Consider the following 24,137-nt stretch of genomic DNA (forward strand, 5'->3'; position numbering starts at 1 on the left):
AGCTCAGTGGTAGAGTATCTGCTTTGCATGAAGAATGTCCCAGGTTCAGTCCCTGGCATCTCCAGGTGGGACTGTATGTACCCAGTCTAGAATTCTGGGGAGACTATGCCAATCAGTGTAGACAATACTGAGATAGATGAACCAATGATTTGGCTCCATTCCCCCTGTTATTTGACTCAAGGAAGCAATTCAATTGTTTTAATATTTCCCGAAGGAGCATGTATACTAATCAACTTGCATAATTAAAGCTTGCCATTAAATAAAGCTTTCATATTACATGGGAGCAGAATCTGATCCCCTCTGGTCATGAAGTCTATGTGTAGTCAGGAATTTCTAATGCCTTCATGCAAAAGAAAGGTGGGAGGAAGGAATATGCAAGCCTGAATATTGCCAAACCATGTTTTGGTGTTGGATTTTGAATACGTGGGTGCATGTTTCACTATTATGTTTGACTCCAAAGGCCAGATTTCACCTGCTTTGTTCTTTGAACTTTGTGTTTCAATAGGGGCCCATGGATTCTATTTTGTGAGCTTGCCACACTTCCACTAACATCCAGTGTTAAAGTACAGATTTTTTTTAAAATTAAAAAAGCCCACAAATGTTAATTCTGTCTATCAAGCATAGATTTTTGTGTTTTGTGAAATACTGTGATCTTTACTAAGTAAGCCTTTGCAAGGGCATTCTCTTTTTCAGTCTGCATAGGAACAATACCTGTTACCTCTTTCTCTGCTGATTTGCAGGCAGCTGTGAGTCTAGGCACACCCATCATGAAAGCAGACTGGATTTATAAGGCCTGGGAGAAAAGGAACGACATGTATGTATACATTCTCCAAAGTAGCATTGGTATTTGCACTTGCGTGCAGGGCAGTGAGCAGAAATCATTTTCTGCATAGGAAAACATGGTTCAACAAGGTTTAAATCCCTCATCCCATTTCCCCCCCACTCCGTAGTGACTTCTGTGCTGCTGCTGAGGAATTCAGGAAAGAATTTAAAGTTCCCCCATTTCAGGACTGCATGTTGAGTTTTCTTGGATTCTCTGATGAAGAAAAGAAGAGCATGGAAGAAATGACAGAAATGCAAGGTAAATGTGAAAAAACTATTGCACTAAGAGTCTTACGTACATAAAATGCTTTAAACCTCCTTGTGCCCCAGACAAAAACACTACTATCACTGTAAAAAGATACTTTTTTGGGGCGGCATGCATATTAAATAGTCAGCATATTATTATATTGCTGATACTACAGATTTTGATGCTCTGTTTTACTGAGAATGTGTTAGTGTTCATATTTGTAAATGTATTACAGTAGTTGATGACTTGTTTAATCAACTGTATAAAGGTAAGGTAAAGGTACCCCTGCCCGTATGGGCCAGTTGTGTCCGACTCTAGGGTTGTGCGCTCACCTCACTTAAGAGGCCGGGAGCCAGCGCTGTCCGAAGACACTTCCGGGTCACGTGGCCAGCGTGATGAAGCTGCTCTGGCGAGCCAGCACCAGCGCAGCACACGGAAACGCCATTCACCTTCCCGCTATAAAGCGGTCCCTATTTATCTACTTGCACTTAGGGGTGCTTTGGAACTGCTAGGTGGGCAGGAGCTGGGACCGAAAGACGGGAGCTCATCCCGCCGCGGGGATTCGAACCGCCGGCCATACGATCGGCAAGTCCTAGGCACTGAGGTTTTACCCACAGCGCCACCCACGTCCCAATGAACTGTATACCCCTCTATTATACCTATCTATGGAATCATGCTTTTCTACTGATTTGCACTTAAAAGAGGTTGACGTATAAATGCCGAGAATTCATTATAGAAGAGATGTCAAATGCTTAAGCTGTATCTCAAATTGCATTTGTGCACATTTGTGCCTTTTCTTTAATTCATGTACAGCTTCCTGAATGTAAAAATGTGGAGAGCCAGCTTTGCTTCATGCATAATAAAAAAAACTGAAGCCGTGTGAAAGAAATCAGTGCTCTCTCCTTTAAATATGTTATTCTAAGTGTGGTTAGCATTGTTTGTAGGTGCTTTACAGTTCTTGGAGCTCTCCATATCTTCATATCCCTTACGCTAACATTCAAAAAGGCCAGTATTATTCTCAAAGTACAGACAGAAGAAATAAGCAAGTTCCATGTAGTGAGTTCATAGTTGTGAGCTTTCAAGTAGGGACATTTAGGTTTATCCTCTTAGCCATTATGTAGCACCAACTAGAGATGCTCTTCCTCATTCCCCCCGTTCTCTAAAATCTGCATCTGCTTGTGTTTGGCAAGGAGGGGGAAATGTTGAAGACGAGTGGCAAAAAGAGATGTGCCCCAGCTAGGTTTGGCTCTGTCCCCTGACAGATTACATGTGAGGGACAGAGGAAACTCTCCCCCGCCATACATAAAACTTTGAGAATAACTTTGCACATTTTTCACTGAGAAATAAGATTCCCGCCTCCCTTGGTGTTACTGTAGTGTGTTGGAATGAAAATTAAGTGTAGAATTTAGGAAGGAACAGATTAATCTTGTCAACCCTCTTTTGTCTTCAGGTGGACAACACCTGCCTGTTGGTGATGAAAGGTGTACTCATCTCATAGTTGAAGAAAATACTGTAAAAGACCTTCCATTTGAGCCATCACAGAACCTCTACGTTGTAAAGCAGGAGGTCAGTTTTAATAGAAAATCCTGGATTCTTAAAATGCATCCTAAGCCTAAACCCCTTGGCTTTTGCTTTTCAGTAGCTATTTTTAACGTTGGCAGTGATGGATTGTTGTATATGCTTGAGCAAATCACAGGAAATGTTTTTTCTCCCTCTAGTGGTTTTGGGGAAGCATTCAGATGGATGCCAAAGCTGGAGAATCCATGTACCTTTTTGAAAAGGTGAGCTGCTACAGAAGGAAATCTAGAATATTGAAGGCAATTTATAGAACCAGAATGGGATCTTTAAACTGGGCAATTCTTGGTATTAGCTTATTAATGAAATATAAGATGGAATTTTGGGATGATTTTTAAACAATTCAGTTCCATTAACTGTCTCAAAGCATTTTTTGTATTTATGTAAAACACTGAGGCTAAACACTGTATTTATGTAAAACACCTATGGCCACTTTTATGAGTAAAACTCAATCAGGGCAGCTTACACAGCTTCACTAGTTGACTCAAACCATAGTTTAATACAAACAATGGTTTAATGTGAAGCAGCAGCAGATCGCAGCTCAGAAGCTCTTGTGGCACTCCTCCTCCCCTGGTACTGTGCCAGAGACGAAACAAGGCAGAGTTGTGCTTGTCATGTCATCTGAACCAGAGCTTGTGCCTTCCTTCCCCTAAACAAACCATGAGAGGTAAACCAAGAACAAAGCTTAGCTACTACTCATGGTTTGTTGGGAGAGAAACAAACCATAAGCGCAGGTTTTGATAGCGTAATGAGACAGATTCTGGGTTGTTTAGTTTGTGGGAGCAGCAGTGCAGGAACATTTGAGCAGTGTGCACCACCATGCTATTTGTTCCCATTAAACCATAGTTCATATTAAACCATGTTTTAATCTGTCATGTGATCTAGACCAATAAGAGACTGAAGTGCAATTTCTAACAACAAAATAGAATAGAATACAAAGCCTCCTGTGAAAATTTGAGTAGTAATAAATGCGCATCCAGCCCAAAAATAAAACACTTTCCCCCCCACAAGAAAAACCATCACCTCAAAGGAACTCAATAATAGCAGAAGATAATCACTAAAGAATCAGTCAGTGAAAATAATTGGGTTTTCAAGGCCTTCCTGAAGGGCTATAGTAAGCTTTACAGCGAAACCAATAATTCATTTCAGTAGCAGGATTTTACAGCTTCCTGTGGATCTAAGCTGTAGAGAAGGAGAACAGTTACCTATCTGAGTGTTTATATTTCATTGCAGTTAGACAGTCCTGAACTGAAAACGTCTGTCTCACAACTTTCACTGAATACTCCAAACAGCAACCGGAAGAAACGTCGCTTAAGAGAGACCCTTGCTCAGCTGACCAGAGAGGCAGACATGTCTCCCTTCCCACCCCGGAAGCGGCCATCAGCTGAGCATTCCCTTTCGATGGGATCCTTACTTGATATTTCCAATACTCCTGAATCGGGCATAACTAATGGAGGTAAAGCAAAACCAGCTCCGTGTCACTTAATAGTTGTGGGAAAAATAAAACACTTCTGAATACTGACACGAGTAACTGATTTTTCCCTTCTCAATACTATACAGGGAGCAGGATAGAATTGAGGAACGTGGATATTGGTAGACAGAAGGGCAACTCTCATTTCTATAGACTTAGTCGGATGAGGCGGAAATCATGCAGGCTTTCCAGATGTATTCCTCTGGATAACGTTGCTCGTAAATGTTGCATAAACTCCTTAGAAAATCTGCAACAAACCATCAAGGCAGCTAGCAGTATGCCACCTGAAAGCCTAGTTAATGAAGCACCTCAAATGAATCTTCAGAAATTCATTATTTTCCCAGTCGAAAGCAAGGAAACTTCTGTAAGCCTCCGTTCCATTCCAATTTTGAAAGATGTTGTCTTATGCGAACATCATCCAGTTAGAGATGTACCGAGAACATTGCAAGGTGATGATGAGCAAATTTCCTTAAATTTTTTAGATTGCAGTGACCATTTAGGTAATGCAGAACTTAATTTGGGGCATGAGTTGTGTACTAAAGGTGATTTCAAAATACAGATTGGATCCGTTTGTGGCACCTGACTTTCAAGGTGAACCAAATTTGTCTCAGCAAGAGTAGAGGTGGAGACATCTTACTGATATAAATAAGGTAAACTAGGTGCTGTTCAGATTCCTGATAAATTCTGCACCTGAGATCCTTGGCAATTCTCTACAGTAGAATAAAAAAAAAATACTTTTGGTATCAAAATATTCTGGGTATATTCCCTAATATTGCTAAAATAATGGGCATTGGCTATTTTATAATAATAGCGCAGAGAGAAAGTGGTAGATAGAACTTCACCTTGCATGGTGGGACAGAAAGTAAGGGCTTTTCCTGTTCAAGCAAGTTTTTATTTTGTGCGAGTTTAAGAAGTTGGAAGAGCACTCAAATCTTCATATTTAAAATGGATTAACACATCTGATGGAAACAGTTGTCTTAAATAGATCACCTGTTAAGAATCCATGGTAGTTTCCCTGCTTGTAAAAAAACAAAAAACCCCACAAATAAACACCCAAATAAATTTTTTTTACGTCTTGTGTCTCCATCCTTTACAGAAACTCCAAAATCATGTGCAAAGCCTTCCAAAAACTCGACTCCTTTTCTGCCAAAGCAGTCTGCGAGATGGCAGGTTGCGAAGGAGCTGTATCAGACGGAGAGCAACTATGTTGATATCCTGACAACCATAATCCAGGCAAGTCGATAGGTTCCCCCCTATACCTGATGAAAACTTGCTACAAATAAGTAGCACCTCACTTTCCAAAAAGATCCATTATAAGGGGCCTCTGTTACAACTAGTATTGCAGTAACTGCCCTCTGAGGGTTGACGGGCACCTTACACGGCAACCATGTTGTCTGTATGTTGTGTGTGTCTCATGTCAGATAAGGAGAGGTGTGTCTGCAAAGGATGTGATGTGGAGGCAGTCATGTGCCAGGAAGTTATGGCTTGCCTGTGCTTCCTGGCACTTGTCTACCATGCACATATGACTGAGGTTTAAATAGGCTTTTTTTTTTTACATGGGGATCCTTCAGTTCTCCCATCCAGATGAGTGATTAGTTTCATGCTTGCTCATCTTCACCAGTGCTTTAGCAGCAGGTGCTCCTATGCCGCTTACTGGGCCCACTCATCTGCAGTATGTTAAAGACTAATCTGACAACCATGCCTAGTCAGCAGCTGTTTTTATTGGAGCGCCATTGTGAGAAGGGCCCGAACATGGTCTGTGCTTTTGGTCTGTGCCTGAACATGGCCTGCCAAGAAGTTATGTTAGCGCTGCTGAAGTTACTGGAAATGCACAAAGTCTGAAACAATGCAGCTGCATTAGAACACGAATCATTTCCAAAATATAATTATAAATGCGTCTTCTCCAGCACTCTGTTCAAACAGCGTTTCTGGATCGCAACTAGGTTGTCCTCAGTATCACCGATGGTCTACCTTTCATTTAGAAAAAGATAATGATCCGTATTTTGCAAATAAGAATGCTTTAAAAATATGATACTATACTGAAATGTTTAAATGTTTCTTTGATTGTCCTTGAATCTTACTGCCACCCTTGCCATCCTCTCTTGTCACACCTCTGTGGTGCGCCACATCCTTTGAGAACAACTCCTCTGTGTCACTTGGGGGTTGGTAATGCAGACAGAGCTGAATCAACATCAATTTATATGGGTACTAGGAAAGCCTTCATTTTTATTGTTTAGGGCAGGGGGGTAAGGGGAGTGACGACTAGGCGGCAGCATCTTGGCACGGTAAACCTGGCCCAGCCCATAATTACCAATAGGTGGCTTTAGGGAAATTGTTATCTACTGCAGAGAGCATGAATCTGCCTTGAGTGCAGCCTTTCAATTACGATGACTCTGTGGTATTAAATGTATTTGCTGTTTTCATTTTTTCCAGGTCTTTCAAGTCCCCTTGGAAAAGGAAGGACAACTTGGAGGCCCTATCCTTGCACCAGAGGAAATTAAAACCATATTTGGCAGTATCCCTGACATCCTTGATGTACACACCAAAATAAAGGTTGTCTTCAAGACTTGTACAATGCAGATCTTTCATCTGTGTTGCTTTACTCCTGAGTTTTAACTTGCTTATGCTGCCCTGGAAAGACATTAATGTTTGGAACAACTAAAGACAGAAAATGGAATTTGAAGTTGCAAGTTTAGCATTTGTTCTACACTCTTCAGCTCAATAGTTCATGAATAGATTCCCTGAAACTGGCTCACATCAGGCATAATTCCAAAAATAAGGGTGCTTATATTTTCCCTTGCTTCCAAATGTGGTATCAAATTGTTATTGTTGTCATTAATTACATTTGTATACTACCCTTCACAACCGAAAGAAACAAAATGAGAATTAAAAATGCATAAGAAAAACAAACCAATAGCACCCCTCCACACACATTTAAAAAACCATAGAATGTTAATCTGCTGAATGCCTGGTTGAAGAGAAATGTTTTTGCCTGGTGCCTAAATATATGTAATGAAGTCGCTTATCTACACTCACTGTATATGTTATACACAGAGTAGAAAACCTTCATTATGTATCTTTAAATTAAAGGCTATTTGGGAGCAGAAAAAATGCACAAGTTCAGGATGCTAATATAACTTTCCATCTTACATATTGTAATTTTTTTAAAATAGGCAATATGTCATTTATGTTCTAGGAGGACCTTGAGGACCTTATGATAAACTGGACTGAAAGCGAAAGCATTGGTGATGTCATACTCAAATATGTAAGTCTTCAACACTAGCTGCATTACCATGAGTGTTCGCATGGTAAAACACACGGCTTGTTTTAGTAACATCGAGCAAAGTTTTGCATTGCACACTTGTGCTGTTGCATTTGTATACTGCTCTACACCTGTAGATCTCAGAGATGTTGGGGGAGGCTGCTGTGGAGTGCCTCTTAGCTGGCTTAGTGGCGACTGAAAATACTTCAGGGCCTGATGGTATATTGAAGCTGGTTACTGTAAAGGACCAATTTTTAAAATTACCTTTTTCCACTTCAGCTTTATGCTTGTTGTAAATGAAAGTTCTGCATTCTTTCAGTCAAAAGACTTACTGAAAACATACCCTCCTTTTGTGAACTTCTTTGAAATGAGCAAGGAAATGATTACTAAGTGCGAAAAACAGAAGCCAAGGTTTCACGCTTTCCTGAAGGTAATTACCTCCTCCCCTTTCCTTGCTCCGTGTGTGTGTGTGTGTGTGTGTGTGTGTGTGTGTGTGTGTGGAAGGGATTTCATCTGTGTATTGACTTGGAGTATGTTTTTGACTTCTGTGTAATAAGTTAGCAGCGTCTGACTTCAATGCCTTTAGAACAGGTGTGGATCGAAGGTGGATTAGGATCTTACCAGTAGATTGGCAGAGGTTTTTCACTCCTACTTGCTGAAGCATTTAAAATATTGCTTACCTGCTCTTCATTGCCAAGGTAATCCCAGAGCAGGTTGTCTAAAAAGTTGCATATATGCTACCACATTTTATAAAACAAAGTAAGCGAGTAATAGTAGCGCTAACAAACAGTCCACAAGATAGTAATCAAACAGATTCAAGTTTCCTATCAAGCTATAGTCTAGATGAATGAAGTCAGAGTTGGCACCACCTGGGCAGGGAGGCAGGGAAATCCATATTGAGAGCCCTTCTTGGCATTGCCACATAGGGAGGTTGGTCCAAATGCATCACAGTGAGCAGGGCCTCCTGTAATTTATTTATGATTTGTCCCCGCCCATCTGACTGGTGCCTCCAGCCAATGATAGATCTAAGAGCACCACCAGATTGCACATCTGTTTGTTTTGGAGGGAGAGTATCCATCCAGAGTAGAAAACCTGCCCAATTCTTTGGCCTGACTATTCACAGGACCTCCATATTGTTAAGATGGAGTTTCAACTTGGCCCTCATCCAGCCCACCACTTGTCTAAGAACTTGCACCTGCCTTTCTGACTTGGATATACAGAGAAAGTAGAGTTGGGTGTCATCATCATACTGAGGGCATGTCAGTCTATAATGCTCCCAATGGATTCATAGAGATATTCAGTAGTCTTGGGGGCAAGATGGAAGCCTGCAGACCACCACAGAATAATTGCTATAAGGCTGAGTTTCTTAGTGTCATTTTCTGAAAACACCCCTGTAGAATCGCCGTGTTTCCTACTGCCAACCCATTTAGTCGATCCAGCCAATATGGTCAATGGTACTGAGTGCTGCTGAGAGATCAAAGAGAAGCAACAGGATCACATTCCCTCTATTCCTCTCCTGATAAAGGTCATTGGTCAGTGTAACCAAGGCTGACTCATTTATGAAGCTAGGCCTGAATCTTTGTTGGGAATGGATCCAGATAATGCAGTAGGGGCATCCTCTTCCCAGGCCCCTGTGGGGCAGCGTGAGGAGGCATCTCTCTTTGGGGTGGGGCAGCTCAGAGACCAGGGATGGCGATGGTGGCTGCTTGGAGGACTCCCAAGGAATTAAGAGAGGACTGAAGGAATGGTCCGCAAGGGAAGCTGTTCAACAAGGGGTGAGGGGCTGCTGGCTCTGCAGGCAAGGGGTAACATAGCTGGGCTTTTGAGACTCGGAGCATTTTTCCACAGGGGAGCTGCAGAAAGAATGTAGTTGGTTAGGGGAGCCGTGGACTCAGAAAGGCTGAAAACCCCTGCAGATAATGCATTTTGTCCAAGAGCTTCTGGCCACTACACCTTCCTTAGAAAGGGGATGTTTGTGACTGGGTGGTAGTTGTTACAAACCTCTATGTCTGGCACAGGTTTACTGAGGAACGGTTGCACTGCTACCTCTTTAAAGACAGCAGGCATTGACCCCTCATGCAAAGAAAATAAGAATTTCACACTTAGCAATGGCAAGGATTGAGTCTGTACTTTGCTCTCAATAGATAAATCAAGCTAAACCAGAGTGTGGTCGACAGAGTTTGGCAGAACTCCTCATCCGACCTGTTCAGAGGCTGCCTAGTGTTGCCCTTCTTCTAAATGGTAAGTGAGGGCTGGTTTTGCATCGCTTGTTTTTGTAGAGCCAAGTGAGCTGGTGCCTTATTTTAGTTGCTTCGAATTGGGAGAGCTAAATGCTCTGTAACTGAAACGGGCATCATCTGACTCCATGCCCTTTTCTGCAAATGTACATGACAGAGCTGTTCTAGGGATGGTGGATACTTAAGCATTATTGTGTTTTAAACTTTCCAATCGATTTGTTTAAGGCTCTAACACTACAGAGATCTTTAAACATACTTTCAATTAAGAGGAATAATGGAATGCAATTGGGCAGTGACTGACAATTCCCATCCCCCCAAAACACTCTGTAGGTGATCTATGTCACTAAAACATATGCAGTTCTTAAATCCGTTTGCCACCTACTGTCATACAGGCCTAACCTGCATAATTTACATTAGGCCTTGAAATAGGTGTGGAGCAGCTGTTTGAGAGTCTTTCTAGGTGAGTAACAATGAGAAATCCATGTTTTGTAAATAAGAGCTTCGGCAACCACAGAAAAGAACTTCCAGCTGTATGGGGTGAAAAGGTGATTGAAAACCAGTCTCTCTCCCCGCCCCCAATTCTCAAACTTAGTCAACATTATCTTGGCATGATTTTAAAAAGTTGCACTTTTCGCACTTCCCTGTTGTAGACATTAAGAAACATACGGCAGAAGACAATCCTGACAAGGCAACTCTAGAGAGAGCCATTGAGTCGCTAAAGGAAGTGATGACGTAAGTGGTGATACTCGTTACTAGGAGATATTCTCTGGGTCTGATATTAGTATGGTAGACTAGCTTGGCAGAAAGGCATACTGCCTATTGAGCAGACAAGTATTCTAAATATCTCTCTCTCCCTACCTACCTACCATACTGCTCAATAGGCAGCATGCATTATATATAGTTTTTAAAAGTTGTATTTATAAGAGGTGATACCTTGGTTTTCGAACGTAATCTGTTCTGGAAGACTGTTCAGCTTCCGAAACGTTCGAAAACTGAGACGCAAAGGGTCTTGCAGAGGCGGCCTGCAATTTCAACAGAGAAAATTGAAAAAAAAACAACGCAGTGGAAGCTGTTCAACTTCTAAGGCACATTTGAAAACGGAAGCATTTACTTCAGGTTTTTGGTGTTTGAATGTCAAAACGTTAGGTTTCCGAAACGCTCAGCAACCAAGGTACCACTGTATATGTAACTGTTCTATGCTCTTATTATTGTAAATTCGTTTGGCATGCCTCATGGGAAGCTATCAGCAAATGAAATTCCTGCATTCCAGGGGGTTGGACCTTCCAATTCTACTATTCTATGATGCTGTGAAATATATAACAATGGTATGGTTTATCCTGTGGTATATTGCCGGCCTGTATTTTCCGGTTGCCAAAAAAGAAAAGAGAAAACAGAAAGCCGTGGGAATGCTGCTGTTGTGATGAGGTAGCTAGGTTCCCAGCTGAACTGTGGGTTCCATCTCAAAAGCCACACATTGAATAGTACTAATTAGAAAAAAGTTATGAGCATTTAATTCTCCTCAAAACTGGGAGGCCCTGCTTTGGCACTGCTATCCATTTGATACATTGTTTTGTAATGAGAAAGGGACACGGGTGGCGCTGTGGTCTAAACCACTGAGCCTCTTGGGCTTGCTGAACAGAAGGTTGGCGGTTCGAATCCCCGTGACGGGGATCCCAGCTCCTGCCAACCTAACACTTCGAAAGCACGCCAAAATGCAGGTAGATAAATAGGTACTGCTCCAGCAGGAAGGTAAACGTTGTTTCTGTGCGCTTCTCTGGTTTCGGTGTTCTGCTGTGCCAGAAGCGGCTTACTGGCCACATGACCTGGAAAAACTGTCTGCGGACAAACGCCGGCTCCCTCGGCCTGTAAAGCGAGATGAGCGCCGCAACCCCAGAGTTCTCTGCAACTGGACTTAACTGTCAGGGGTCCTTTACCTTTACCTTTGTAATGAGAGGTGTCTTACTTCAAAGATAAATTAACTGTTGCTTTTCAGAACCTTTTTGTGGAAAGGAATTGGTGCTTTTTCTTGTTACAATAACTTTTCCTTAGGGTGATGTGTCGGGAAATGGTTGCTTGTACATAAGAGCATGAGCAAAGTTCTTATTATTGCAGGGTGATTTCATAGCTAAAAGCATCCTTGGAGCTTGAACAGCGCGTGGACAGCTCATGCTGTCCTAATGATTGGCCCACGTAAGCATAGCCTGATCGGCTACGTGGCCTGGTGTGATGGCATGGCACTGTCCTTATCTGCTGGCTTAGAAAAAGTTGCTTTCCTTGTATTTTGTATCTTTCTGACTTTACACAATAAAGGCTGTGCTGCAGCAGCTCTGAGGCAGCCAGAATTCTTCAACCCATCTCTGTGTGAGACTGATTGTTACTGATGGCGAGCTGGTTCTCGTCAGTGATGGGATATCTTGTGAATCCTTTCCCTTACTCCCAAAGCCAGTGAAAATTCAAATGACAACGATAGGAATTCTGTAGGAATTACTTGTACTGCAGGAGACTCCCATGACTGCTGTCAGTGTGAAGGGTCAGCACTGTAGCAGCTGCCTGGTAGCTTTGCAGCGCTTTAAGGGAGGAAAATTCAGCAAATCTGTTTCGATGAACCCCTGCCCCTTTGGGCCTTCCTCAAGTGGAAAACACTTCTCCTTAGTCTTCAACTGCTGACACGGCTGCTCGTCGCAGTCTTTTTACATTTCCCAAGTCTGTGCAAGAAATTAATGCGGGCAGAATTTAAAAACTATCATAAAAGGTGGTGTTTCTGTTTGTGTGTAGCTTTGTATTTTTCGCATGGTGTTGGTATGCATATAGCATAATTCTCCTGTGGTAGTCTTGGTTTCTGGGTAGCTGACTTAACGAAGTGGCCGTTCTGCAGATGAAGAGGCTGTTTAGCTGTAGATGTGTGTATAGACACATGTTTGGTGTGTGTGTGTGTGTGTGTGTGCGCGTACACACACACACACACACACACACTCACACTCCCCACCCATAATAGTCTCTGAGCAAAAGCTTATGTCAATAACTTAAAGTGGTGGATCTGACCTTCATGTGCAATGAAGCAGATACCTGGATGCCCTGTCTGTATTGGACCTAAACCCTAACAACTGAAAAGTCTTTTTTTGCTCTTTTCCCCAGGCATATTAATGAAGATAAAAGGAAAACGGAAGCCCAAAGGCAGATTTTTGATGTTGTCTATGAAGTAGATGGCTGCCCGGTAAGTAATAGTGCAGCTGAGCCTGATGTGTGGGGTGGAGTCCTTTTGTTAGACAGATACGACCTCTTGGTAGGGGAAGGAGGAGAAGAATAAATGTTAATTGGAGAGTCTTCTCACGTAACACTCCCGGGCCAGTGGGGTTGCTGTGGGCCCAGTGCCTGTTTGAAATATTGGTCCAGCTTTTCTCTAGCAAACCTGAGCTGCTTCATGCTCTACGTGCTTCCCAACAATTGTGAGGTCAGCTGTCCTGTGCTGTTTCATCTCTCTCTGCTTCAGTTTTTCAGAAAAAGTATGTTTAACTTGCTACATGTTCAGGGTTTTTATTGAGATGAATGGGAGAATGAAGCTGCCCAACCCCTAATTGAACTGGATTATAGGCTCGACAAGTTCTTAAAATAGGGTAGAGAAAATTAATGTAGAATTTTGGTTGTACCATAAATTCCACCCTTTTTGGTTCTGCCACTTCAAGAGTGCTAGAATATTTTTCCTGTTTTTGTAACTTGCAGCAGATTCCTGTATGTAATCAAAAACCACTGCAAGGCTTTATTGAACCCTAGGAGTAAGTTTCACCCTATGAGGTTAATTCTGCTTCAGGCTGGCTTTATATTGGTACAGGAACTATAGTTTTCATAGTGCAAACTTTTAACACTGATTTCTTGCTTGCAATATTCTGTTGAGCTCCCCAACCCCGTTAGGTTATCAGGGTGCTCTGGATTCCTTCCATTATGAGTTCAGTACATCTCCTATGCATTTTGTTTTGCTTTCTTCTTCCAAGGCTTCTACATCTCCCAATGAGTTAACACTGTGAAACCTAACATACCCCAATAGGTTAGGAGTGTGTTATATGTTTTTCTGGAATGTGGTACCATTAACGACTAATTTTTTATGCTGAACTGGAGTAATTTTGAAATTGATCATTAGCTTTATTTCCAGATAGAGTTTTTGAAAGTGTTTATTGACCCTAATAATGCTGTAGAAAAAATGTGTGGGGTTACAGTAACGATAAGCTGATGTACTGGAGAAGTATTCTGTTGTTGGGCAATGAGAGGACTCCTGTATGTGAGCTTTTGAAAGGGTTCAGTAAGGCAATGTTAAAAAAGGTAAAGGACCCCTGACAGTTAAGTCCAGTTGCAAACGACTGGTGTTGCGGTGCTCATCTCGCTTTACTGGCCGAGGGAGCCGACGTTTGTCTGCAGACAGATTTTCTGGGTCATGTGGCCAGCATGACTAAGCTGCTTCTGGCGAAACCAGAGCTGCGCACGGAAACGCCATTTACTTTCCCGCCAGAGCGGTACCTATTTATCTACTTGCACTTTTTGGGGTGCTTTCGAACTGCTAGGTTGGCAGGAATTGGGACCGAGCAACTGGAGCTCACCTCGTCACGGGGATTCAAACCGCCGACCTTCCGATCAGCAAGCCCTACCTAGGCTCTGTGTTTTAGACCACAGCGCCACCCGCAATGTTACCTGCTGTGAAATCTAATCTGCAGAATAGCATAAATATTACTGCAGGTTTTTGAATGTTATTCAGATCTTTTAGGTTAAAAGTCTGCTCTGTTTAATTTTATTTCTTGGTGACAAAGCACCTTCCTGAACTATTCTGTTCTGTTTTTTAAATGAGCTTCTCCTATACCCCACAGGCCAATCTCTTGTCATCTCACCGAAGTCTAATTCAGCGGCTGGAAACAGTTGCGCTTGGTGACGACCTCTGTGACAGAGGGGAGCAGGTCACCCTGTTCCTTTTTAACGACTGCCTGGAGGTAAGTCTATAGATATTCATTTGGCTGTGACATTCTGGAATGACTTGCAACCCAGAGGAATAAATAGTAATCCAAATACTTGCAACCCACGAAGGACGATGGGAACACTTTTTTTTTTGTCTTGACAGAAAGCTTTACGCTATATGTGCCACTCAGTCAGTTGGTAAGAACCACTGCACAAACTGTCAGCAAGGAACACTTTATTTCTGCGGACTTAATGGTTGGTAGCTCGATACGGGGATTAGTGGAGAAGACAGAGCAACTTTCTGCTGCCATGTCTTACTATTAGTAGTGAAATATTTGCTGCAGGAGAGATGCTGCCACTGAGAAGCAAGCAGAGAGGCCTTTGAGTAATTCCTCCCCCGACATGAATTCTTGCAGAAATGTAGTATACAGGCATCGTATGGGTTATTGACTTACGACCAGAGCTGTGCCCTAGAAAGTTCTTCCGCAAGAGGCTGAATTCTGTAACCTGTATAAATTAGACAAGTTGAATAAACTTGCATCTCGAGTCATGACATTGAAGCTCTGCTCCTGAATCTATACTTGGTCACCCCTTTCTTTTTTAAGGAGCATCTGCTGGCCTGGGAATGCTGACATCTTGCAATTTTGGGTTCTTCTAGCAGATGCTGGAGGTGGAAAGTTGTTAACAAGCCTCCCCCAGTTTTTAGATCAAAGATTTGGGCAGGGGGAGGTTGCTGATCAGCTGATTGCCATCTGTACATTTACTTGTGGTGGTAGTAGCAGCTCTGGAACAACTTGGAACAGCATGAGACTCTTAATCTCAGGGTCATGGGTCCAAACACCACCTTAGGGAAAAAATTCCTGCATTGCTGAGGGTTGGACAACACGACCTGTGTGGTCCTTTCTAACTCTATCATTCTTTGATTCGAATTACAATCTCATCTGACTGGATCTCCCCTCATAGTTAACCCTGAGTTCTTTAAAATTGCAGTATTACAACCAAGGCAGTTTTATTGGTCTGTTGCATGTAGGAGCAGCACCTCCTACACCTTATTTACAAAACTCAGCATGATCCCATTCATATTTACATAGAAATACAACCCACTGTGTTCAGTGGGGCTTTACTCCCAGGTAAGCATACGTAAGACTACAATCTGTGTCAACTGAGGAAACTATTGCTGGGTTTACTCCAGTCTAGTTGGCCGGTGCTTTTGTCAAGTGTTGGCTTCTTGCACCTCTGTATTTGGATTAAACCAGTGTCTCATTTCTGTAGCTGAGTACTTGTTAACCTGAAAAAGAGAGCTGCTTTAAATCTCCCCCCCCCCGCAGCCTTCTTTTTGCCGTCCTTCTCTGCTGTCTTCCCATCCCTAATGTCCACTTGATGCGATGCAAGCAAAAGAAGATTGCTTTTCACATCTTTGGGATTGATGCAGCTTGGTTACTCTAGTGGTAGCTCATCAAAATCGGTTGGTCTCTTGGCGCCGCTTAGAATCCTGGCATTTGTTTCAAGTTCTCAAGACAGTGGCTCAGCGGCGCACAAAGTTCTCGTGGGGCTTATTTATATTTAATGTGAATAAATAACATGGCTGTGCCAGGTAAGTCTGTTTTGCTTCTGCTTAAGCTATACAAAATGTGTGTGTAAAGTGTCCACACAAGCAGTATAACCTGTAATTGCTGTTGGAAAGATACTGAGCTAGGGGAAAAGAAACTAATCAAGTTTCAGAGGCTTGAGTCTAGCATGGGGGATGCCATAAAGCACACAGTTCATTGTAGTCTGTACAATTTGCAACACCAGGGATGTGGAACTCTGCTTAAAAATCTGTCTTCAATAGCCACAAGTTAGCTTGAACCTTGCCCTTGACCAGTGGGTTTTAATAATAATAATAATAATAATAATAATAATAATAATAATAATAGTGATAAAAATTACATATACCCTGCCCATCTGGCTGGGTTTCCCCAGCCACTCTGGGTGGCTTCCAACAAAAGATTAAAAATACATTAAAACATCAGTCATTAAAAAACTTCCATAAACAGGGCTGCCTTCAGATGTCTTCTAAATGTCATATTTTATTCGTTTGACATCTGATTGGGGGGGGGGGGCGTTCCACAGGGCGGGAGCTACTACAGAGAAGGCCCTCTGTCTGGTTTCCTGCAACTTTGCAGTGAGGGAACTGCCAGAAGGTCCTTGGCGCCGTACCTCAGTGTTCGGACTGAATGATGGGGGTGGAGACGCTCCTTCAGGTATACTGGGCCGAGGCCGTCTAGGGCTTTAAAGACTTCAACTGTGGCCCATGGAGCAGCAGTTGTCAAGATTGTAGCTGGGCTGTGTATATTGTGTTGTTTGGTTGCAGAATCCAGTTTTCTAAATCTGCTTTTACTTTGTGTCAAACAAAATCAGTCAATCAATCCTTGTCTATCCCGTATGCTATCATGTAAAAATATTTTTGTCTTGCCCTTTTCTGCTTTTTAAGAAGGAGCTTCACGGAGGTTAACTATAGTAGAAGGCAATATCAATGAAATCTCAAAAACATAAAGTAGCAACAAGTTTAGCAAATCAGCAAGCAGATGCCAGGTACACATAGCGTCCAACTGAGATGTATGTGTCTATATTGGGGATGATTAACCTTTTTTGGGGGTGCTGGAGAGCCACACTCAATTTTGGTCAGCTTTCTGGGGGCTGTATGGCTCTAGTGGGTGTAGCTACCCCATACTCTTGTGTATGCACACACAGCACACAGCTGTGCAGATCAGATGGGAGCTGTCACCCTTGCCCCACTCATGAGATGGTTGCTCTGTTGATTGAGTTGTGGGTGTTTTGCATCCCAACCCAGTACTCTGATGGAGAGCTTTAAATCTCTCTACCCACCTCAGTGCTATGTCTACTCCCCACCCCCAATTGCCAAAATTGGTGGACCCAAAGCTGGGGTTTAGACACCCAACATCTAGACAGTATGAGCTTGGAGGACCCAAAGTGAAAGAGCTAGACATAGTCTCAGGATAGGAAGTTTTGCAGCCAGGCTGCCTATATCAGAAATGCCAAGGCTTTCATATTCTCCAGCCGTGTGAGATGCAATAATGGGGCCTCCCATGAAGACATATGACATACGGAGGCAGTCCTTAAAGTTCTCAAGGTTTTGGATCTATATTTGGAATGCCTAGATGTGATAATGTAATGATGCTGCTCTTAATTTGGAAGCTGGTCTACGTTCTTTGAGCTGCCTGGCTTGCATGTGTTCCATTTACTTTTGGCTTCATTGTTGCCTTTTGCTTGCTCCCAGTTCCTTTGTATTTTAGCCTGAAGATCTGTTCTTATTAAGTCTCCCTGGATGAAGGAATTGCTGCAAAAAAGTTGTTTCAATTGGGCTCTCTCCTCATTTGTTGTCTATAAACTTGTTCACATTAAACCCTAGTTGCTTTATTATTATTATTACGATTATTTATTTATACTCCACCCATCTGGCTGGGTTCCCCCAGCCACTTTGGGTGGCTTACAGCATAGAGTGCAATAGTGCAGTGCCTGAACTGGGCTCATAGCTTCACAGCAGCATATATGCTTGCTTGCAAGGTCGTATCACAATTGTGGGGACTTAATTCAAAATGCATCTACTTGTGGGTGGAAGTGAGTACCCTTTATTTACAAGTGCCTGGTACAACACACCTTTACTATCCATATGCAGTTCTGGAGCATTTTACAAGTACAAGACAAAAGAAGAATGTAGAATTCAGCATGTGGTTTTTCAAGTGAACATAAAAACTGACTGTCTCTTAGGGAAAAATAGTGAACTTAGCATTTTGCAATAGAAAATGAATTGTTTGGGATTTTCAGAAGCTGTCACCGAACTTTCAGTTTAAATGTTTCTGGGGATATAGGAGCTGGTTCTTTTCATGCTTCTTTTCTTTTCTTTTTTCCCCAACAGATTGCAAGGAAGCGGCACAAAGTCATTGGTGGCTTCAAGAGTCCTCATGGCCAGACCAGGCCACCAGCCTGTCTCAAGCACATAATCCTCATGCCCCTGTCTCAGATCAAGAAAGTACTAGACATCCGAGAGACAGAAGGTATGAACATTGGCAGTGGAATGTGGATTTTTGAGGACTAATAATGCAGAGTGATGGACTTCAAACGCTGATATGTTTTGGCACAGCTGAATAACAAGATACCTTCCAAAGAGGTTTCACCTGGGGGCCAGGGAGCTGGAAGTAACCATTAAAAGGAGCAGTGAGAGAAGATGGTCAAATGTCAGGAGTTGGAGAAAATCACTCAAGGCTTTCAGAGCTCACAGCCCTTCAACGAGTGTTTCCATGTGCCTTGGCAGAAAGCTTTGTCTAAAAATAAAGCTTCGCATGTGGGCGTATTAACCTTTTAAGAACAAAGATTGATACGACTGGCACTGGAAACTTAAACAGGAGTTAAACCCACAGTTCTGTCTTAAGATCTTTCAGCAGGCTTGTGTAACTTTCTCTAGACTATCATTTATATGCCTGCATGTTTCACTGAAATCAGTGTGGCTTCCTTCTGCAGAGAGCATTGTAATCTTCTTAATTTCCTGCATGTGCAGACTCTGCAATGATGTGTGGCAGAGCATCATTCTAGGGTGCTGGAAAGAGTCTCTTCCTGTAACTTCAGAAATAGTGTTCTGCATCAAGGTCAGACCTGTTTGGTACAAAGTTAAAGCTACCTAAAATTAAGGAGGAAGCTAAGGGTTATGTACACTTTCCCTATCTGCAAATGCCCACTGTGCCTGGGTTTGACATGAAACCTTAACGGTTGCCATCCTGGATAAGAATGAGCCTTGTTGTCGTCATCATCTCAACAATGCTGTTTTAAATCAGGGTTTCAAAGTGGGTTTAAGAGCATTCCCAGGTTCATTTTAACTTAGCTTGGCGATTGCACATAAAAAAGCCAGCATTGTATAGAGCAGGTATGGGAAATCACTGGCTCTCCTTTCTCCTGAACTTCTGCTCCTGTCATCCCTGCCGATTGATATTGCTTGCTGAGACTCATGGGAGCTGTAGTCTTTTAACATTTGGAGTGCCAAAAGTTCCCCATACCTGGTAGAGAGTATTGGCCTAGCGAGAGGAAGAACTTGGTTCAAGTCCCTGTGAGGCCATGAAGGCTGGTGGGTGACCTTGGGCCAGGCACTCGCTCTTGCACTCCAAGCCAAACCTTCGTGACCTGGCTGTGATTGAAGGAGAGGGAAATAAGGTGGAGAGGTGACTCTAGTTCACAGGCGGTGGAACGTTATGCACAAAATCCTATGGCTCTTTCCTTTTTTCTTTTTATAAATAATTTTTATTCATTTTCCATTTTGTAAAAAAAACTTTCATATTAATAACAAATCAAACCAAATATTTCCACATTCAAAAACAAAAAACAATATAGTTAATTATATAATCCCAATTAATTAATTACAATGGGACTTCCCGTGTTCTGGATTTCAAGAGCTAAATGTCCAACCTTTATCTTTCTGTTATCTTCTTTATTACTTCACAGTTTTCCAATCCTGATACTGACAATCTCTCTCGATCAGTCAGTCACTGGTATAACTCTCTGTCTTGTTTTATTTGACCATTCCTTATTTCTATAATCACACAGGGGGCTTAATATTTTGAAGCACAGTCCTCCTCGATGACCCCTCCTTTTTCTGCTGATTGTTGCTCTAATAGGCTCTGGCTCTTTCCTGATCCCTAAATTTCATTTTGTTCTACGTTTACCACACCATTCAAATACCTTGATTTACCTTCCCTTCACTCTAAGGTCCTTAGGCAGATTAGAACAATTTGTATTTAAAATGTTATGTGAGTTGTCGAAAGAAATAATCCCTGAATACAAGCAATACCAGGCCGGATAATTTCACTAGGTATTCTCCCATGCCCGAGCAGTAACAGTGCTTAAAAGCCAGGACATAACTGCAAAACACAGGGTCTTTTAAAAGCATCATACACTACTGTAGTTATATAGTGAGGTTGAAAGGTTTGGACCTTTGTCACTGAAGGCTTGGCAATGCCATTCGCCTCTTGCTTCCGAATTTTGTGCAGTGTCTTCTTTGTTGTGGCTGAATGTGGATATTTATCTTCTGAATCTTTATTCTGCTCACACGGCTTTGTAGACGTCACTGTCCCCCAAGATGCTGTACCTTGTTTTGGTGACGGCAGACCTGTAATGGTTAAATAAAGCATCTTGCAGCTTCGCTACTGCTTAAAGACCTTTGTTGAACCTCATCCCCTTGTTTTCTATGGGCGGGAAAACTGACCCACCTTATTATGTCCAACATGTGGTGTTTTCTCAAGTGTTAGAAGTCCTGTGCACTGGTTCTCCATCGCAATGTGCAGGATGTGTTTTTAGACTTCCTTCTGTAGCCCGCACACATGGCAGCTGAAATGGGGAGACGCTGCTGAGATGAATATATGAAGAGTCAGTTCTGTGCGGAGATGGCCTGCCCGCTTCTTTGATATTCAGGCTTCTAAACTTTGGTTCTTGTGCTGACCCTAGGACAATACAGTGGTGCCTCGCTAGGCGAAATTAATCCGTTCCGCAATTCTCTTCGTCTAGCGGTTTTTTCGTCTTGCGAAGCAAGCCCATTGACAGCTTAGCGGATTAGTGCTAGAGCTGTCAAGCGGCTTCCAGCGATCAGCTGTTAAGCGGCTTATCAGCGGAACAGCTGATAAGCGGCTTAGCGGCTTAGGAAAAGGGCAAAAAAAGCAAAAAAAAAAACCGCTGGGGGACGCAAGATTTTTTCGTCTTGTGAAGCAACCCCATAGGGAAATTCGTTTTGCGAAGCGCCTCCAAAACAGAAAAACCCTTTCGTCTAGCGGGTTTTTCGTCTTGCGAGGCGTTCGTCTTGCGGGGCACCACTGTACTCAGTCGTCCATGCTCCCTTCTTCCTCTAATAGCGAGTTGCTCAGATTGTTGACTGATCTGTTGCTGTTGTTTGCAGAGTGCCACAAAGCATTTGCGTTAGTTGTGCGACCACCGACCGAGCAGAGCAACTTGTTGTTCAGCTTTCAGATAACGACTGAGGAACCTCCCAAGGAGAACTGGCTGAAGATGCTGTGCCGGCACGTAGCCAACACAATATGCAAAGCAGATGCTGTAAGTTCTTGATATCAGAGCCGACGAGGGGGTTGTACCTTGAATCTCTTTTAAATGTGTAGAGGTTTAAGAGATCTATGTCAGATGGCTATGCCAGAACTAACAGGCCCACTGGTAGCATGTCTTGTGGCAAAGGTCTGCAAGATGGGACAACTTCTCAGAAGGGCTTGCTGCCAGTTCATCAAGGCTGTAATCTCTTGGAGACTGTATCTGTACTCTGTGAACTTCAGCCAAGAAAGCCTCTCAAAGTGGGTTCCATACAATCAGAACAAAGCAGTCCTTACTTGCAGGCTTACAATCTAAAAACATGCAACACAATAGGGGAAAGGGGCAGGGAGGGAAGAGGAAAATCAAAATCAAAGCTTGGGCACCAGTTATTAAACAGTTGTTCCTAGAACATCCCCCTGGCACAGTTCAGGGGCAGGAGGTGCCTGATAGTGCTGTCCACAGAGCCACAGCTCAACATGTTTGGATTCAGAAAAGACCCCTTGTGAGTTAAATGGCACTTAACTTCCAGGTAAGAATCAAAACCGTACGAAGAAGAGCGATGCTCCTGTTTGCATGGCATGCTTGCCTGGAGTTATTGCTGTAACAGGTGCAGCACATCTGTGTTTGGAGTGCACTGTTGCACTTAAATAGGGGTGTGTAGCAGCTCTGTGCATACTCCTAATAAGGAGGAGAATTGGAGTGATGTGGCCCATGATTTCATGTTTCCAAGTTGGGTCGTGCTGTTAACAAGCTGTATTGTTGGGGGTCAGGGACCTCCTAAGCTGATTCACTTTGGGCCTTCTCTCCCCCGCCCCACAAGATGAAGCCTGACAAATCTTAGAAAAATAGGTGCCCAGGGCCCTTTTTTATTTTCTGAGAAACGAAACCAAGCTGCCCAGAGCTTTGGAAGGGTGGGCTAGGGTGCGGGGATATCTTGTTTTGCTAGACAGGCCAAGCTTTTAATCAAAGTGAATTCTTTTTCTGAATCACTCCAGTCGGTGACTGGGAGGAGGGGAATGATGTTGAAGTAAATAAACTTCTCCATGTGGGTCATCTTTCTCTGAGCTTTGGCTATAATAGCAGGACATACAGAGTTAGGTTATTGTGTTAGCCTGCTTCTTTCCCAGTTAGTCTTTTTCATAACAAGTAAGCTGCTTGTCTGCACTTCTGCTGGTTTCCCACCCAGGGGCAGCTTCCTCATGCCTCCCAGCTTTCAAGCTTGATTTCCCACAAAAAATAAAATAAAAAATAAAATAGAAAAATGATTTGTATTTCCCCACTCCAAAATGGGAAAGTCTGCTCCTGTGCACCTACTTTTTCTGAGATTTGGCAGGCTTCATGCTCTCAGAAGGGGCATTCATGCCTGCAATTCGCAGCTAATTCTGGCAGAAAATAAAGCTTAAGAGGTCTTTATTTATTTAAGGGGTCCCCGCAAAAAACCGCTGGATGGCTCTGCCTGAAATTTGGCAGGCTTAATGCACTCTGAAGGAGCTCCCTTGCCTACAAATTTCACCCACTTATGTGAAGGGTTTTTTTTTAATGCTACAACAGTTTTTAGATTCCCCATATAGTCAGTGGGTGTGAACTTGGGATCTAACAGATCAGATTTGAGAACCTGAAATAATGGATCCAATTATTCATTGTGGATTCAGAGCAGATTGGGTTGCTTGCAGACGCTGCCAATACAAGGTGAATTTTGTTGCCATTAATCACCCCTAATAAATAATGTTATATAGAGATCTGCTTTGCCTGCCCACCTGTTTAGTATGAGGTAGCATACATTGAATGGCATAGTAAGTCATCTTTTCCAGGAAGCCTGTTGGGCCGTGAACGTTAACTATCTCTCTTGTTTTATAAAAACTCTAAAACAGCAAAATAAAAAGTACCATTAAAATAATTTAATCAAATAGCTTTGAGCAAAGCAATCATTCTTTTAATTTGTTGTTGATGGCTGCCTTGATGTCTGTTGGGAGAAGACAGAATGTGTTTGTGTTAAACAATTATTTTATTTCCAGCAGATCCTGCATGTTCACCATTAGGCTTTGGGTGATCACTTGATTGATTCATTCTTCTAGGGAAAGACAATTGCCTAATGTCAGTTGTGCATGTCTATGCTTACAAAAGTAAAAGAATGTGGCACTGGGACTCTGTCACTCAGTGGTTCCAGAGAATAAACCTATCATAAGGTGCCGTTTGGTTTGCATATTACTCACAACACACCCCAATTCTAAACATTCTGTATTTCAGTGGAGCTGATTTAGGGTTGCAAGTGCTCCAAGGGAATTTATTCAACGAAAGACATTGTTTTATATAGTATTCTATGTGTCTACTGCTTTGGTGTAGGGCAATGTCTTATTCACTGGTTTGTGTTTTTAGCCTTGCCCGCTTCCTTTAACAACTGCATTTTTTGCAGTTGTCTGAAAAGGAGCAATGCACAAGTTCTTGCTCGTGTGTAAGAGTTCTCTGTGGTCAGGACACCCAGCTGTCCTGGTGTGATGTTGGGGA

At 42.6% G+C, this 24,137-nt stretch overlaps 1 protein-coding gene across 9 annotated transcripts in view; it reads left to right on the plus strand.

The window, feature by feature from the left end:
• ECT2 (epithelial cell transforming 2) overlaps positions 1 to 24,137 on the plus strand; it is a 43,789-nt gene that overhangs the window by 11,879 nt on the left and 7,773 nt on the right. For 6 of the 9 annotated variants that reach the window (XM_083739283.1, XM_083739281.1, XM_083739282.1 and 3 more), the window contains 16 exons: positions 741 to 814; positions 951 to 1,081; positions 2,520 to 2,635; positions 2,788 to 2,850; positions 3,878 to 4,100; positions 4,205 to 4,564; positions 5,212 to 5,348; positions 6,549 to 6,668; positions 7,312 to 7,380; positions 7,697 to 7,807; positions 9,522 to 9,618; positions 10,265 to 10,346; positions 12,750 to 12,828; positions 14,468 to 14,587; positions 18,472 to 18,610; positions 21,490 to 21,644. In XM_083739283.1, the coding sequence (XP_083595409.1) occupies positions 741 to 814; positions 951 to 1,081; positions 2,520 to 2,635; positions 2,788 to 2,850; positions 3,878 to 4,100; positions 4,205 to 4,564; positions 5,212 to 5,348; positions 6,549 to 6,668; positions 7,312 to 7,380; positions 7,697 to 7,807; positions 9,522 to 9,618; positions 10,265 to 10,346; positions 12,750 to 12,828; positions 14,468 to 14,587; positions 18,472 to 18,610; positions 21,490 to 21,644 (2,076 nt within the window). The remainder of the gene's footprint in view (positions 1 to 740; positions 815 to 950; positions 1,082 to 2,519; positions 2,636 to 2,787; positions 2,851 to 3,877; positions 4,101 to 4,204; positions 4,565 to 5,211; positions 5,349 to 6,548; positions 6,669 to 7,311; positions 7,381 to 7,696; positions 7,808 to 9,521; positions 9,619 to 10,264; positions 10,347 to 12,749; positions 12,829 to 14,467; positions 14,588 to 18,471; positions 18,611 to 21,489; positions 21,645 to 24,137) is intronic. The other 3 variants (XM_083739287.1, XM_083739288.1, XM_083739289.1) reach the window with 1 other exon arrangement.

This window comes from Podarcis gaigeae (genome assembly GCF_964106915.1).
Source record: "Podarcis gaigeae genome assembly, chromosome: 5".
NCBI classification, from domain to species: domain Eukaryota; kingdom Metazoa; phylum Chordata; class Lepidosauria; order Squamata; family Lacertidae; genus Podarcis; species Podarcis gaigeae.